We start from the raw sequence: 16,745 nt of genomic DNA on the forward strand, positions 1-16,745 counted from the left end.
AAATCAATAAACACATCTACTAATGATAATAAGCTCTAAGTACTAAACTAAGATAAACATAAAACCAGAAACAAATTAGACGCAGAAAGCAAACCCGAAGTCTACAGTTGCTCCCAAAGTCCACCTCCTCAATTTGGTATGATTCGTTGTCTATTCAGATATTCCAGAGATGCAGGGTACATCAAGTTGATTGTGGAGATTTAATACGCTGCTCCCGAGGCTGCTGGGAGAGATTTCCCTTTCTCTTCTTTGTTCGCACAGCTCCCGGGGTTCAGCTTTGGTTTTGGACCTGCCTCTGCGTGTAGGTCTCCTAAGTGTGTCTGTTCTTCGCTCAGACAGCACGGGGTTAAAGGAGCGGCTGATTAGGGGGCTCTGCCTCACTCAGGCTGGGTGGAGGGCAGGGTACGGAATGCGGGGCGACCCTGTGGCAGTAGAGGCCAGCGTGACGTTGCACCAGCCTGCGACGTGCCGTGTGTTCTCCCGGGGAAGTTGTACCTGGGTCACAGGACCCTGGCAGTGGCGGGCTGCACAGGCTCCCGGGAAGGGAGGTGCGGATAGTGACCTGTGCTTACACACAGGCTTCTTGGTGGCTGCAGCAGCAGCCTTAGCGTCTCATGGCCATCTCTGGGGTCCACATAGATAAACGCCGCTCGCGCCCATCTCTTGAGCTCGTTTAGGCGGTGCTCTGAATCCCCTCTCCTCGCGCACCCTGAAACAATGGTCTCTTGCCTCTTAGGCAGTTTGAGACTTTTTCCTGGACTCCCTTGCGGCTAGCTGTGGCACACCAGCCCCCTTTAGGCTGTGTTCACGCAGCCAACCCCAGTCCTCTCCCTGGGGTCTGGCTTCCGAAGCCCGAGCCTCAGCTCCCAGCCCCCAGCCGCCCCGGCGGGTGAGCAGACAAGCCTCAGGCTGGTGAGTGCTGGTCGGCACCGATCCTCTGTGCGGGAATCTCTCCACTTTGCCCTCTGCACCCCTGTTACTGTGCTTTCCTCCGTGGCTCCAAAGCCTCCCCCACCGCCACCTCTTGTCTCCACCAGTGTGGGGGCCTCCTAGTGTGTGGAAAGTTTTCCTCCTTCACAGCTCCCTCCCAGACATGCAGGTCCCATGCCTATTCTTTTGTCTCTGTTTTTCCTTTTTTTTTTGCCCTACCCAGGTACGTGCTGAGCTTCTTGCCTTTTGGGAAGTCTGAGGTCTTCTGCCAGCGTTCAGTAGGTGTTCTGTAGGAGCTGTTCCACATGTAGATGTATTTTTGATGTATTTGTGAGGAGGAAGGTGATCTGCACGTCTTACTCCTTTGCCATCTTGAAGGTCTTCCTCATATATTGGTCTTATATCTTGCAACTTTGCTGAACTCATTTATTCTAATAGTTTTTTAAGTGGATTCCTTTTTTTTTCCTTTTTTTTTTTTTTTAATATACAGGAGCATGTCTGTGACTAGAGGTAGATTTGCTTCTTCCCTTCCTATTTGGATGCCTTTTGTAGTCTAATTGCCCTGGCTAGAACCTCCAATGCAGTGTTGAATAGAAGTGGTGAAAGCAAGCATCTTTATCTTATTCCTGATCTCAGGGGAAAAACATCCAGTCTTTTGTCATTGAGTATGATGTTAGCTGTGGGTTTTTTGTAGATGCCTTTGTCAGGTTGAAGAAGTTCCCTTCTCTACCTAGTTTGTTAAGAGTTTTTATTATGAAAGGGTATTAGATTCTGTCAAATGTTTTTTATACATTTAGTGAGATAATCATGTGATACCTTAGAAATATTACAGAAAAACCCAACTCAGGGTTGAAGTGAAAAATGGACATCTATTAGTCCATGTAACTGAAAAGTCCAGAGGGTATCTTATCTATAGGTATTACACAGTCTGATCGAAGTGTTCAAAAAATGTCATCTAGATTTGCTTCCTTTCCCTGCCTCCCTCAAATACTCCCACCCGCTTTCCTTGTATGTGTAAATCATGTTTAGGTCCATGTGATGGCAAAATGACTTCCAGCAGCTCCAGGTAAACATCTTTGAGACCAAAGAAAAAAGAGAGACAGTCTCCATTTCTTTCCATCTTTCCCCAGTCCCAGCAAAAGTCCCAGAATTATTTCTGGTTGGGTCCCTTGCCTGTCTTGGAACATATCATTGAGGAAAGGGGATGTGAAGCTCCATTTAAGCCTGAATCACAGGCCCACCCTGGGGCTAGTCAGCCCAACCCAAACTATATGGATAGAGTGTGGAGAAGGGGGTTTTCAGGAACAGAAATGTGGGAGGTGGATGCTGGGTTGCCAAAAATAAATGTCCACTGTACCTTCTATAGTGAAATAATCCAAGATAATACAAAATATGTGATATTGGCATTTAAATACTTTATCCCCCTAGCCCATCCCTGGCAGCAGTAGCTTATATGAGCTAAAACTTTTCCCTGCTCATGGAAGTTTCTTGTCTAATCTTCTAAGCAGGGAGTTTGGCTGACACCTCTTTCCATCTCTAGTAAGGGATGGCAAAAAAAAGGGAGTAGGGTTGGACAGGAAGATAGTCTAATGGTAATTGAATGGATCAGGGACTGGTATAGACCCACAGTTTTCATCTGCTCTTTTGTTACCTTGAATATTTTATCATTTTCAATTGTATTAGGGTTCTCCAGAGAAACAGAACCATATATATACATATGAGGAGATTTATGATAGGAATTGGCTCATGCAGTTATGGAGATTATGAAGTCCTACAGTCTTTTCTCATCAAGCTGGAGAACCAGGAAGGCTGGTAACACAATTCAGTCTGAGTTTACAGGCCTGAGAATCGAGGGTGGTGGATGGTTCAAGTCCTGGTCTGAGTCTAAAAGCCCAAGAATGAGGAGCACCAGTGTCCCAGGGCAGGAGAAGATGGATGTTGCAGCTCAGGCAAAGAGAGGAGATTCACCCTTCCTCTGCCTTTCTGTTCAGCTCAGGCCCTCATTAGATTGGATGATGTCCACCCGCATTGGTGATGGCAATCTTTACTCAGTCTGCTGATCCAAATGCTAATATCTCCCAGAGACCCCCTCACAGACACACCCAGAAATAATGGTTTACCAGCTATCTGAGCATCTGGTAGACCAGTCAAGTTCATACATAAAATTAGCCATCACCCAAACCAAGGTAACAGCATATTAATTTAAAACAGGAAGTGCATTAATGGCCTCTTCATCATGCATGCCTTTTTTCTCATGCAATTCATCCATCATTCCTGAGCTGTATCTGAGCTTCCCAGGACTGTACATCGTGAAAGAGCAGTGTGTCTCTACATTACTCTGGACTCTCCATTGCTCTGCCATTAAATCTCAGATAATGGGAATGAGACTTCTGTGGGCTCTTAACATGCCTTTTGAAATTATAGGAACTTTATGCTTTAAGAAAAAGTTTTTCTTGGTCATAGTTTTTATAGTTACAAACTACAGAATAAAATAATTGAAACTCTTCTAGTGTCATTATAACTTTTCCTAGATAAATACAGAACCTATTACAGAGAAGGTGTTATTTCAGTTACTATTATCATTTACAAGCTACTTTTAAAATATATTGCAGCTGTGCTGTGTGCGTTTGTGTATGTGTGTGTGTGTGTGTGTGTGTGTGTGTGTTTGGGTTATTTAACATTTTTCAGATTCCTGTAAGATAAACCTAGTTTATACCACATTTTTTCAATTTTTAGGCATTTTTTTTCACATTCCAACAGCTCTGAAGTCAGGAAGCATCTGAGAATGAGTATCATGTCATTGCTTAACGGGCAGGCTATTTTTTGGTTTTTTTGTTTTTTAATTTTTATTTATTTATTTATTTTTGGCTGTGTTGGGTCTTCGTTTCTGTGCGTGGGCTTTCTCTAGTTGTGGCGAGTGGGGGCCACTCTTCATCACGGTGCGTGGGGCTCTCACTGTTGCGGCCTCTCCCGTTGCGGAGCACAAGCTCCAGACGCGCAGGCTCAGTAGTTGTGGCTCACGGACCTAGTTGCTCCGCGGCATGTGTGATCTTCCCAGACCAGAGCTCAAACCCGTGTCCCCTGCATTGGCAGGCGGATTCTCAACCACTGCGCCACCAGGGAAGCCCTGTTTTTTTTTTAATTGAAGTATAATTAATTTACAGTGTGTTAGTTTCTGGTATACAGCAAAGTGATTCAGTTATATATTTTTTTTTCTTTTTCATATTCTTTTCCATTATAGGTTGTTAGAAGAGATATTGAATACAGTTCCCTGTGCTATACATTAGGACCTTGTTGTTTATTTTCTATACAGTAGTTTGCATCTGCTAATCCCAAACTCCTAATTTATCCCTCCCCCACCCCCTTTCCCCTTTGATAACCATAAGTTTGTTTTCTATGTCTGTGAGTCTGTTTCTGTTTTGTAAGTTCATTTGTATCTTATTTTAGATTTCACACATAAGTGATATCATATGATATTTGTCTTTCTCTGTCTGATTTACTTCACTTAGTATGATAATCTCTAGGTCCATCCGTGTAGCTGTAAATGGAATTTTTCATTCTTTTTTATGACTGAGTAGTATTCCAGTGTGTGTGTGTGTGTGTGTGTGTGTGTGTGTGTGTGTACACACCACATCTTCTTTATCCATTCATCTGTCGATGGACATTTAGGTTGCTTCCATGTCTTGGCTATTGTAAATAGTGCTGCTGTGAACATAGGAGTGCATGTAGCTTTTTGAATTAGAGTTTTTTCCAGATATATGCCCAGGAGTGGGATTGCTGGATCATACGGTAATTCTGTTTTTAGTTTTTTAAGAAACCTCCATACTGTTTTCCATAGTGGCTGCACCAATTTACATTCCCACCATCAGTGTAGCAGGATTCCCTTTTCTCCACACCCTCTCCAGCATTTATTATTTGTAGACTTTTTAATGATGGCCATTCTGACCGGTGTGAGGTGATAACTCATGGTAGTTTTGATTTGTATTTCTCTGATAATTAGCGATGTTGAGCATCTTTTCATGTGCCTATTGGTCATCTGTATGTCTTCTTTGGAGAAATGACTGTTTAGGTCTTCTGCCCATTTTTTGATTGGGTTGTTTGTTTTTTGTTATTGAGTTGTATGAGCTATTTGTGTATTTTGGAAATTAAGCCTTGTCGGTCACATCACATGCAAATATTTTAGTTTATCTTCAAATTAATGGTATGTGATGGTTAATTTTTTGTGTCAACTTGCCTGGGCCATGGGGTGCCCAGACATTTGACCTAACATCATTCTGGGTGTGTCTGAGGGTGTTTCTGGATGAGATTAACATTTGAACTGACAGACTGAGTAAAGTAAATCGCTTTCCCTAATGTGAGTGGGTCTCATCCAGTCAGTCAAAGGCCTAAATAGAGGGGCTTCCCTGGTGGCACAGTGGTTGAGAATCTGCCTGCTAATGCAGGGGACACAGGTTCGAGCCCTGGTCTGGGAGGATCCCACATGCCGCGGAGCAACTAGGCCCGTGAGCCACAACTACTGAGCTTGCGCGTCTGGAGCCTGTGCTCCGCAAAAAGAGAGGCCGCGACGGTGAGAGGCCCGCGCGCCGCGATGAAGAGTGGCCCCCACCTGCCACAACTAGAGAAAGCCCTCGCACAGAAACGAAGACCCAACACAGCCAAAAATAAATAAATAAATAAAAAAAAAAAAACAAAAAAAAAAAACACCTAAATAGAACAAAAAGGCTGAGTAAGGGGTAACTCTTCCTGCTTGATTGTTGAGCTGGGATACTGGTCTTTTCCTGTTTTCTCAGTCTCACTGAAACACTGGCTCTTCTTGGGTCTCAAGCCTGATGACTTTTGGACTGGAATTACAAATTGGCTCTCCTGATTCTCTAGCTTGCTGACTGCAGATCTTGGAATTTTGCAGCCTCTATAATTGCATGAGCCAATTCCTTATGATAAATTCTATATAGATATACATACATATTATTGGTTCTGTTTCTTTGGAGAACCAAGACTAATACAGATAGGGTCCTAAATTTGATAAAATATGATAATTGAGGGTATGCTAAACTCCCTCTACTTGAGAGTCATGGTGGTTTTGGAGAGTGTTCACACCAAACATAACCATGGGAGTTGAACTGTAAGGGAGAAGATGCTACTGTTCTATACCAGGATAGCTTTCTAGCAGGTGGGGAGTCAGGGTTTGGGGGTTGTTATGCCAGGAGGGACAGTATTAGAAAGACATAGTTTTCTTCCCAACTCTGTTGTGTACTTCCTGTGTGACCTTAGATAGGTCACTTAATCTACATGGAATTGGTTTCCTTCTCTGTAAAATGAGCTGGTTGGGCTAGGTGATTTCAAAGGCCCTTTCCGTTTCTCAGATTCTTAGGAATTGATCCTTCTGTTTCAGTGAGGGGAGATGGCGTAAGGTATAAATAATGACTCTCTTGCAAAGGGCTAAAATATCACTAATAATATCTGACTCCAGGAGTGTTGATTATCTACTCAACAAGGTAATCGTATGATCAGTTTGATTTCCTGGATTGTAACGTTTGTGCCAAGAATAGTAGCCTTCGGGTTTGTGTTTCCATAGAATTTGAAGCCAAGGTCAGGAAGCATCACCTTCTGAAATAAAATTTTCAAGTTCACCTCAAGAGGTTTTCTAGCCAGTAATCAGCTTGTGGGGGTGTTGAGATAAGGCCATGGGGCTCCTGATGTCCAGTAAAGGGTCTAGGTTCATCGCTGGGAAGGAAGTCCCCAGTATAAGATGGAATAAGAGGAACATAAGCCATAGTTGTAGAATACATTACTCATCTTTGGTTGAGAAGGCTTTTAGGGAAGGATATTTCAGTGACTGGTATGAGGGTGGATATTGAGAATTGGTCTTTATCCAATTTTGTTTAAGGAAGTGAGAGATGTGGTACCTGAGCGGGCCTGAGTGTTCTGGTTCCTAGAAAGCAGACCCTGATGAAGTAAATGATGAGTGAAACATCTTGCCTGCCACCTAACTCCTGTGCCTGAGCTTAGATTTAGTGCTGACCATTCAGCCTCCTGATTAAAAATGTAAGTTTCCCTGAACTATGATCTTAGGCTATGGGTGCTCCAGGAAGTGTACTAATCTTCTGTTATAACGTAATAAATTGATGCTGTTACCAGAAGGGGGACCCCTTCCAGGACCCAAGAGTGGGCTCTTGTCTAACACCTGGGAATGAATTGTCCGAGGAGACACAGATGCTGACAAAGCAAAAGACTTTATTGGGAAGGGGCCCCCCGGGGGTAGAGCAGCAGGGAAAGGAAACCCAGGAGAACTGCTCTACCATGTAGCTCACATCTCAGGTTTTATGGGAATGGGGTTAGCTTCCCGGGTTGTCTCTGGCCAGTCATCTTGCTTGTGCCCATATTTGGTCCAATTCCTGGTGACGCACGCATCTCTCAGTCAAGGTGGTTTCCAGCGTCAGGGTTTCTGGGACGTCGGCAGGACATATTATGGCTGGCATCTCCTCCCTCCTCTTGACCCCTCCCGATTTCTGCCAGCTGGTGGTAGCTGGTCAGTTCCGTGTTTCTTATTGAGACCTCCTGTTGTGAGATAACTCATACAAGCAGTTATTATTCTGCCTGGCCAAGGTGGGCGGTTTCAGTTAGTGGTTCCCTAACAATACTACTTTGACATCAATTGGTGACTTATGCATTTAGCTGGTGTGAATCAATTCCCAAGGGCCCATCAGGTATGTACCTGAGCAGCCCTTGGGGCTCTGCACAAAGCGCCTACCAACCTTCACTCCAGCTGTCTCAGCTGTAGAAGAGTCTAGTGAGAGAAATGTATCCTTTTTTTTTTTTTTTAATATTTTATTTATTTTTTTATTTTATTTTATTTATTTATGGCTGTGTTGGGTCTTCGTTTCTGTGTGAGGGCTTTCTCCAGTTGCGGCAAGTGGGGGCCATTCTTCATCGCGGTGCGCGGGCCTCTCACTATCGCGCCCTCTCCTGTTGCGGAGCACAGGCTCCAGACGCGCAGGCTCAGCAATTGCGGCTCACGGGCCCAGTCGCTCCGCGGCATGTGGGATCTTCCCAGACCAGGGCGCGAACCCGTGTCCCCTGCATTGGCAGGCAGATTCTCAACCACTGCGCCACCAGGGAAGCCCAAGAAATGTATCCTTAAAAGGCTATGGCATTTCAGAGAAAGAAAAAATACATCTGATGAGGAGACTAACAAGGCTTATGCAGAGGTAGTCAGGGATGACATTTTAGGAAGAAGATCCAATTTGAGCAAAAGCCCTGAGGCAGGCATGCAGCAAGTAAGTTTGGTTTGACTAGAACATAGGTTGTGTAAGAGGACTAGACAAGATGTGTGTTTCCACTGAATATGGTTCGTCCCCTGAAATGCTGTGAAGTAAAAGTAGTTAAGCCCTTGAATGTTTTAAGATTATTCCATTTCAGTGGATCAATACCAAATAGTAAGTTAAAGTTATCTTTCTTTAGGGAACATATGACCCTAGGCAGGCTTATTAGACAGCACTTCGTATGATGTTGAAAGGGCAACATAATCTTTTATCTCATTTCTAGGTTTGGAATAATTTTTCTTAACCAGAGGGGAGGAGAACAAGTATGTTAACAATAATCTTTGGAAAATAATAATCTTTTATCTTAGAAAAAGTAAAAACCAAAGATTACTAGTACTATATTAGGAGGGAAAAGGAATAAAAATCATAAGTAATCCCATTACCTAGAGAATCATCACCATATTTATTGCTGATCCTTCCAGACTTCTATGCAAAAATGAGATCAAACATACAGATCTTTTCTAACTTATTTCTTTCCCTTAGAATTTTCCCCCAGAATGTGAGTTCCTTGGAGCTAGAATCCAGCATCCTTTGTTAGGTCCTATTCCTATGTCCTGGGAAGCAGTAATTGAGACCATGCTCTTGCTTCTGTTTTCAGGTTGGCAGCCTCGGTGGTTCCTTCTCTGTGGGGGAATATTATCTTATTATGATTCTCCTGAAGATGCTTGGAAAGGTTGCAAAGGGAGCATCCAGATGGCGGTGTGTGAAATTCAAGGTGAGAAGCCAAGACACTTGCAGGTTTTATTTTTCTTTCTGTTTCTCCCCCAGAATATAAAAACACTGGCTTCTGTGTGCCTTTCTCTGCTGCTCCCATAGTATAAAGATATATAATGTTATGTCCCAGAAAAAGTCTTACAAGTAAGACCTAAAACTGCAGCGAGTTTTTACAAGGAGGTTGGTTAAGAGGTAGTCAGAATAAATGAGAGCAATGTGCTTATCAACCACACATCTAGTGCTCATTCCTTAGTCACCTGCTTACCTCGGGCTTGTGGCAGTTTGCTAAGATTATTTGTCTTTTTATTGCAACATCAAACACTTCTATGTTTAAATCACGACACATACACACCTTCTCACCACCACCATCATGCTCAAAACTAAACAAGCAAACACCTAACAGACCTACAAATAGCCTTTTCTTCTTGGTTTTGAGAATCTTGAGACATGCTGAGAGGATGTGGCTCAGAAACCGACTAGAAGGGAATTTGGGGCATGGGGCTCGGGGGGTGAAGGAGAGTGTGGCTTGCTTGTTTCTTCTCCTAAAGTGTTCTAAGGGAATTCTCACATTTTTGATAAGACTAGTGAAGGAAAGTAGAAAGGAAAAATATTGTGTTCTTGATTGCTTTTCAATAACCCAAGGAGATAAAGAGCACATCCTTACTTGTTTGCATCAAGCCTTTTTGGCCGCAGAGCAGCATACTTTACACACACACACCAGAAGAGAGATTTTTCCTCTCTCCTCTTACAAACGATCCTAAGGAGATTTAGGTGATTCTTTTTTAGGCCAAAGTCCTGGTGAGACCTTGGATCCAATTGCAGTTTTCCCTCTCCATTAGCAGAGACCTCTAGGAAGAGATAAATAAACCAGGAGAAGTAGTAAGGGCTGACATCCTCTCTTGGAAGAAGCTCTCGGTGACTGGCGTGCCAGTTAATCTCAAGAATTTGGGTGGAGTGGAGGCTACCCAGATAGGGCTTTTCTGGGTTTCTGACCTCCCTATGCCTTGCTCCCAGTTCATTCTGTAGATAACACACGCATGGACCTGATAATCCCTGGGGAACAATATTTCTACCTGAAGGCCAGAAGTGTGGCTGAGAGACAACGGTGGCTGGTAGCCTTGGGGTCAGCCAAGGCTTGCCTGACAGACAGTAGGACCCAGAAAGAAAAAGGCAAGTATTGATTGTCCTCTGGACTGGGAACCCTTGGAATCACCTAATGGCATCTCTGGGTTCCCATATTTGTTATCTTGCTTCTGACCGCCTAGCCATAGCCAGCTTTTTATATCATGCAAGTGCTGTATATCTCAGTGGACCTTAAACAGTCTATACCTGACTCTTCTTTCTTAGCGTGTCATAGTAGAAAGAATGCAGGTTTTGGAGCCAGATACAACTGGGTTCAAATCATGGCTTTGTAGGGTGTTGGCTTTGTGACCTTGACATAGGTCACTTAGCCTCTCTAATCTTCAGTTTCCTTATATTTTAAAAAGAGGTAATTACCTATCTTAGAAGGATTACCATGAGGTACCTCGCCTGGCACAAAGCTGACTTTTGGTAAAGAGTAGCTGAGCCAGAGAAGCCTTGGATCTGGGTATTTCCTGCAGTAACACCCCGCTTTCCCCTCCCTGTTCCTGGGGTAGATGGATACTTAATTGTCAGGTTGCTGCTGCTTAATGCTCATTAACTCAACATCATTAAGTCTCTTGAGAACCATGGCATAACTTTCTATTTTGCCTGGGTCACGAGTGCCAGGGCTTACTGCCTGAGCTCTGCCTTCCCAGTCCCCCAGCCTGGAATGTACACCTGGAAAGATTGGTGGGAGAGAGGGGCCTCTGGGAACAAGTGTTTCAGGGGACCTTTCTCATGACACGTATGGCAGATGTGCTTAACTCTTCAAGTAGACACAGTAAAATGACCTATTTGTTGGTTGTTTTTCAATGCTAAGTTGAGAGCAAATTCTAGACACTGTCAGCTCTGACTCAGATCAGGTGGTAATGTGCAGCTTTTTCATGGAGAAGAAAGCAGAGGCAGTTGTGATTGTAGCCGAGCCCTCAGCGCCAGGATGGCTGGAGTGCCGTGCTAATGAAGGAGCAGCAGGTGTGCAGAGGGTGCCGTTCTCCTTGCCAGGCAGCACGCTGGACCAGTCCCCTGGATTCACGAGCTGTCTTATTAGTGGTAATTGCATGTTACAGAACACTCTTTCCCAGTTTTGAGCACTGGATAGATAGCTGTGACCCCATTTTACAGATAGGAAAACTGTGGCAGAACTGAGACCAAAACCCTGAACCCTTGACTGTTCCCAGTTCTGACACAAGTGGATCAGAGGTATACTGTCTCCTTCTTCCTGTACTGGTGATCATTAAATATGTTGGCTCAAGAAATAATGTAGATTACTTCAGAAGACTAGAAATCTCCTTTTTCTCTTTTTCTTGCTCCCGTAACTTCAATTATGTCATATCTGTAACTCATACTATAAACATCTGACTTTAGGCATAGATTATATTTCACTTATCTGTATAGTATGCTAACTAGTATATCAGTTATTTATTCTGGGAATTAAATTACGTTTTCATCATTTTGTTATTTAGAGTTTGCTGAAAACACTGAAAACTTGAAAACTAAAATGTCGGAACTAAGACTCTACTGTGATCTTCTTGTTCAGCAAGTAGATAAAACAAAAGAAGTGACCGCAACTGGTGTGTCCAATTCTGAGGTAAGATACCATTCTTCTTAGCCACATGACAAGTAGCACCAGATGTTGCTTACAGGTGCTACTTATTCTCACATAATCCCTACCTTGGAATTTACTGCTTTTCAGAGGAAAAAAGTGACAGACTTCAACAAAGAGAAGAAGTGTGTGCATTTCAGCATATGGAAGCATATAGTTTTCCTTCCTGGGATGAATTCAGGATTAATTAATTGATAATTTTGGAACTTTTAACTTTAGTACTGATGTACTAAAATATGTGTCTCCCCAGTTTGCATAACTTTCTAAAATATAGCCTTAGCTGTCTAGCAGAGCCATTTCTATACTACGCATGTGGCTCCTAAGGTGACGGCATCATGTGTGTCAGTAATATGTATCTGTCAGCTCTGATGAGACTGTAACAGGATTTCATTTCACTGTAATAGATGTTCTGCTTGAGTAGAGACTAGTGCTTTCAAAGATAGAGACACAGCTTTATTTCTCTCCATCATCAGCAAAGATTGCGATTTTTATCATTTATTAATGAAATTGTTATTTACTCATTCTAAAACATATATTAAAAGATCTGTCTGGTGTTAAGCTATGTATTGAATGGTTCACATTAACCAGAGAGGGGTCTCTGCTCTGCTCTCAGAGAAGTTATCTGAAAAACAGTGCCCACAAAATGAAGAATCTGCAGATTATAATTAATGGTTTTAAATTACTTTTCTTAGGTAATCACTATGCTACTAGTAATATGTGTGCTCTAAGTTTTTCTAATAAAGGTGGTTTAACTCACTTTCATTCACTTTTTAGGGGTCTCTCTTACTCATTCAGCAACTGCCTATTGTGTACAAGATACTGTGCTGGGGGAGGGAGATGGGAAGGGTACCAAAACACTTCAGTCCTGCTTTTGGGATGTTAGAGCCTAGAGCAATGATTCTCAACCCAGAGCAGTTTTGCTCTTCAGGAGACATTGGGCAATGTCTGAGACATTTTTGGTTGTCACTACTGGGGGAGTGCTGTTGGCATCTAAGGGGTAGAGGCCAGATGCTGCTTAATATCTGCAATGGATAGGAGAGCCACTGCCCCTATATCCCCTGCTCCAATAAGCCAGCCCCAAATGCCAGTGATGCCAAGGTAGAGAAGCCCTGGTCTAGTGGGAAGGGAAAAAGTGAACACAGCAATTTTTAATTCTAGGAAGTGTTTATAGTAAGTGCCTTGGGAACTTGCTAATGAAACTGTGGTTGTGATATTGTGATTTATAATAAGAAATATATGTTTGGTCTTTGTCTAGTTTTTGGCACAGAGCTCCAAAAAAAAAAAAACCCTTGGAATTTCCAGGTGATAAAAAGTGTCTTTTGTTATGTTAATGAGGTGACTATTGGAAAATACTAAGGATGGGGGCTCTGGTTGACTGTAGACCCAAGCAAGTGATTAGAGGGTTGGAACTTTCATTCCTACCCCCTTACCTTCTGGGAGGGGAAAGGGACTGAAGATTGACTTCAGTCACCCTTGGCCAATGATTTAATCAATCGTGCCCATTTAACGAAGCTTCCATAACCCACAGCATGGGGTTTGGAGAGCTCCCGAGTTGGTGAATACGTGTTGACTGGGGAGAGTGGCATACTCAGGGAGCATGGAAGCGCCAAGCCTCTTCCCACATGCCTTGCCCTATGCATCTCTTCCATCTGGCTGTTCCTGAGTTATATCCTTTTATAATATACTGGCAATCTAATAGTTAAATGTTTCTTTTAGTTCTGTGAGCTGCTCTGGCAAAGTAATTAAACACAGGGAGGGGGTTGTTGGAATCTTCAGTCTAGAGCGGGTCAGTCATTAGCACAAGTGACACCCTGAACTTGCCATTGGTGTCTGAAGTGGGGAGCAATCTTGTAGGACTGAGCACTTAACCTGTGAGATCTGACACTATTTCCAGGTAAATTGTGTCAGAACTGTAAGACACCCGGCTGGTGTCCAAGAATTTCTTGGTGGTGTGGAAAAAAACCACACATTGTAATTGGTGTCTGAAAAATAGTGGTTCACGACCAGTAACATCTAGCTTGTTAGAAAAATAAAATTGAGGAAAATATAGAGGCTATGGTTAAAGAACAAAATTCAACTGAGTAAAATTTAAAGATCTTATTAGCTTTATTTAGCAATTCATAAATCGGGCAGCATCCAGTCTAGCAGATAGAAAGGAGCTATGAAGAGCTGTACCAGGCTAGAGATCTTTATGGACCAAAGTGAGCAGGAACAAGGAAGTTATACTGGGCATTTGCTGAATGGTTAAAGCAGGGTTACTTTTCTTATATGGAGCAAAGGGAAGTCTTGGAGCCAGGTCAGTACAGTAACTTGCACTGAGCAGGCGAGCACTGATGGGTTGACCTAGGCCTGCCTTTTCTGGGAGAGCCCAGCATAGAAACTTGGATAAGTTTTTGGTTTGCTGATGTGAGACTTAGCATGAGTGACTCCATCTTGGGCCCAATCTGGTAACTTTAATACCACTAAGATGTGGTTACCAAACTCTCTAGTCAGGGGGTAGCCTCAGTTTCCTGAACAACTTATTAATATCAATATCCAGAGGAAAAACAACCTGAGCAAGTGAAATAACTTGGAGAAAAACATGATTAGATATTCAAAATAATTCCAGGTGCTGAAACCTCTTAGACTCATCTGTACTGAAAGCCAAAAACTCATTCGGAAAGCAAAAAATGTGTGATTTGTGGTTTCTAATGCTTCCATTCTAGAACTTCATTTTTACTCAGACAGTGGGAGACATTTTTCCATTGATCCCACTGGCCTTCAGTCCATGTGATTCTGTTTGGTGTCTGCCACCCCTTATAGACTGCAAACTCCACAAGGGCTCAGCGCCTAGCACCTGACATACTGCTGTCATATAGTGTTGTTGAGTTGAGAGAAGTTGTTGCCTTCGGTTGGAGTGGTGGGTGAGCGTGAAGGGCAGATTGAGGGTAAGGCTTGAGTATGATTAATAGATAAGTTGGACTTGCTCAGTCTTTTTCTTTTATAACTGATACACATATTTGTCCAGCAAAATAGATGGGTACATGATTATTGTTATTACCCATTATTAGATGGATAAAACCTCTAAGGACATTCCACAACTGGGCTTTTTCCTTTTTGGCAAGGTAAAGGAGCCTTCACTCTGGTTGTTTTGTAGGAGGGAATTGATGTGGGAACTCTGCTGAAATCAACCTGCAATACTTTTCTGAAGACTTTGGAAGAATGCATGCAGATCGCAAACGCAGCCTTCACTTCTGAGCTGCTCTATCGCACTCCCCCAGGATCACCTCAGCTGGCCATGCTCAAGTCCAACAAGGTAATAGACCAGGTCAGCTTGGCTGCAGTAGGGCATGATGAAAAGTTAAGAAAGTGATATACTGAGCTAAGTTCTCCATCACCCTTTGGCAACTGATAAAGACATTTTTGTAGTGGACTTTCCTTTATGTCCACTATTATATATGCCCTTAGTCCCTTGTATCCAGTCAGTTAGTGTTGGCAGTTTTACCACCTGAACATGTCTCTCTCTGATGTAGCTAGCTTCTTCTCCCTAGCCTTCTTGTCCAGGGAGTCTTGCTGAGATTCGTGATAGCCTTCTAACTAGTTGCCTTCAGCTCGACTCTTCCAGGCAGCCTACGGTGTTTCTGTTCATGCAGTGTAAATTGGGCCACTTTACCTAAACCTTTTAGTGGCTCCCTCATTGCCTACAGGTTAAGGTCAAAACGTCTTAGCCCCTTCCCACATCGCCAACCTCTTTCTTTTTCATAACCTGGCTTGAACATATTAACTGCTTGTAGCTCCCCTGCTTCTTTGGGCCATTTCCCAGTACCAAGAATGCCCTTCTCACCTGTCTTTCCCTGGTTAGCTCTTATTCATCCTTCAAAATTTAATCTCTCTTTCCCTGAATCCCTTAGTTGGGCTAAGAGTTCCTCCTCTACGCATACCCCTATCTTAGCCTTATTCTATATTGAAATTACCTTAAGGGCAAGAACCCCATACTGTTTACCTTTATGCTTCCAGTGTTTGATACAATGCTGTATCATAGTTTGGTATTTAATAATATTTAATGAGTGTAATAGTAATTACAAGAAAGCTAACCACCAAGGGTATAAATATGGTAATTAGGCCCTTCAAAAGACCATCTTCCTTTTTCTTAGAAATTTGGGTACCTTTATTTGAATAACTATTAAAGACTGGTTGGGATCAATGACTCCTTTCTTTTGGGAAGACCTAAAATTATTCCTCTTGAGTGGGGCAGTGTGTGTTATGATCATATTTACCACTTTCGTATGTGATAAAACTCTAAAATATTCTGTTGGGAGTTTAACATGTGAATTTTCTTTTCTTTGCTTCTTTTAAAGATGAAACATCCTATTGTACCAATTCATAATTCATTGGAAAGGTACAGTAACATTTTTTGTTTTTTCTTCTTTCTAAAAATATAAAAATAAGGATATTGGTATTCCTTGTTTTTTTTTTAAGAAATTATGTGGTGGACTTCCCTGTTGGTGCAGTGGTTAAGAATCCACCCGCCAATGCAGGGGACACGGGTTCGAGCCCTAGTCCGGGAAGATCCCACATGCCATGGAGCAACTAAGCCCGTGCGCCACAACTACTGAGCCTGCGCTCTAGAGCCCACGCGCCACATCTACTGAAGCCCACGTGCTCTAGAGCCCGTGCTCCACAACAAGAGAAGCCACCGCATTGAGAAGACCATGCACAGCTACGAAGGGTAGCCCCTGCTCGCCGCAACTAGAGAAAGCCCATGTGCAGCAACAATGACCCAACACAGCCAAAATTAATAAATAAATTAAAATAAATAAATTTAAAAAAAAAAAGAAAAGAAATCATGTGGTGGTTTTTCTCATCATTTGAGATGATACCAGAGGTGAACCTGAAGCACTGCAGATCTTTCATTCAGCACTGACTACTAGGGAAGATGTTTGCATTTCCCCAGGATATGGATCTCACCCACCACATCTAATAACTTGTCATTTCTCTGTTGTACTGAGTATTGGAACCTCCTCTCTTGTGAAGGAGCCGAGCATTGATTTAAGTGTGGTTTTATCAGAAAAGAC

General features: G+C 42.8%; 1 protein-coding gene and 1 long non-coding RNA gene across 11 annotated transcripts in view; one reads left to right on the forward strand and one right to left on the reverse strand.

Annotated features, from left to right (window-relative positions):
* Positions 1-16,745, forward strand: part of PLEKHA8 (pleckstrin homology domain containing A8) — a 96,962-nt gene that overhangs the window by 53,199 nt on the left and 27,018 nt on the right. For 8 of the 10 annotated variants that reach the window (XR_014246324.1, XR_014246325.1, XM_082397968.1 and 5 more), the window contains 5 exons: positions 8,851-8,967; positions 9,981-10,136; positions 11,552-11,676; positions 14,828-14,986; positions 16,029-16,069. Coding sequence is in view for 8 of the 10 variants with exons in the window: in XM_082397965.1 (XP_082254091.1) it covers positions 8,851-8,967; positions 9,981-10,136; positions 11,552-11,676; positions 14,828-14,986; positions 16,029-16,069 (598 nt within the window). In the remaining 2 variants the exon portion in view is untranslated. Of the gene's footprint in view, positions 1-6,817; positions 6,976-8,850; positions 8,968-9,980; positions 10,137-11,551; positions 11,677-14,827; positions 14,987-16,028; positions 16,070-16,745 lie in introns of all 10 variants that reach the window. The other 2 variants (XM_082397970.1, XM_082397971.1) reach the window with 2 other exon arrangements.
* On the reverse strand, positions 3,750-6,702 carry LOC309631561. Its single transcript, XR_014246362.1, has 2 exons — positions 5,635-6,702; positions 3,750-5,315 (listed from the first exon to the last, which is right to left on the reverse strand). It is a non-coding gene; the product is annotated as an uncharacterized lncRNA (long non-coding RNA).

This window comes from Balaenoptera borealis (assembly GCF_965194805.1).
Source record: "Balaenoptera borealis genome assembly, chromosome: 7".
NCBI classification, from domain to species: Eukaryota; Metazoa; Chordata; class Mammalia; order Artiodactyla; family Balaenopteridae; genus Balaenoptera; species Balaenoptera borealis.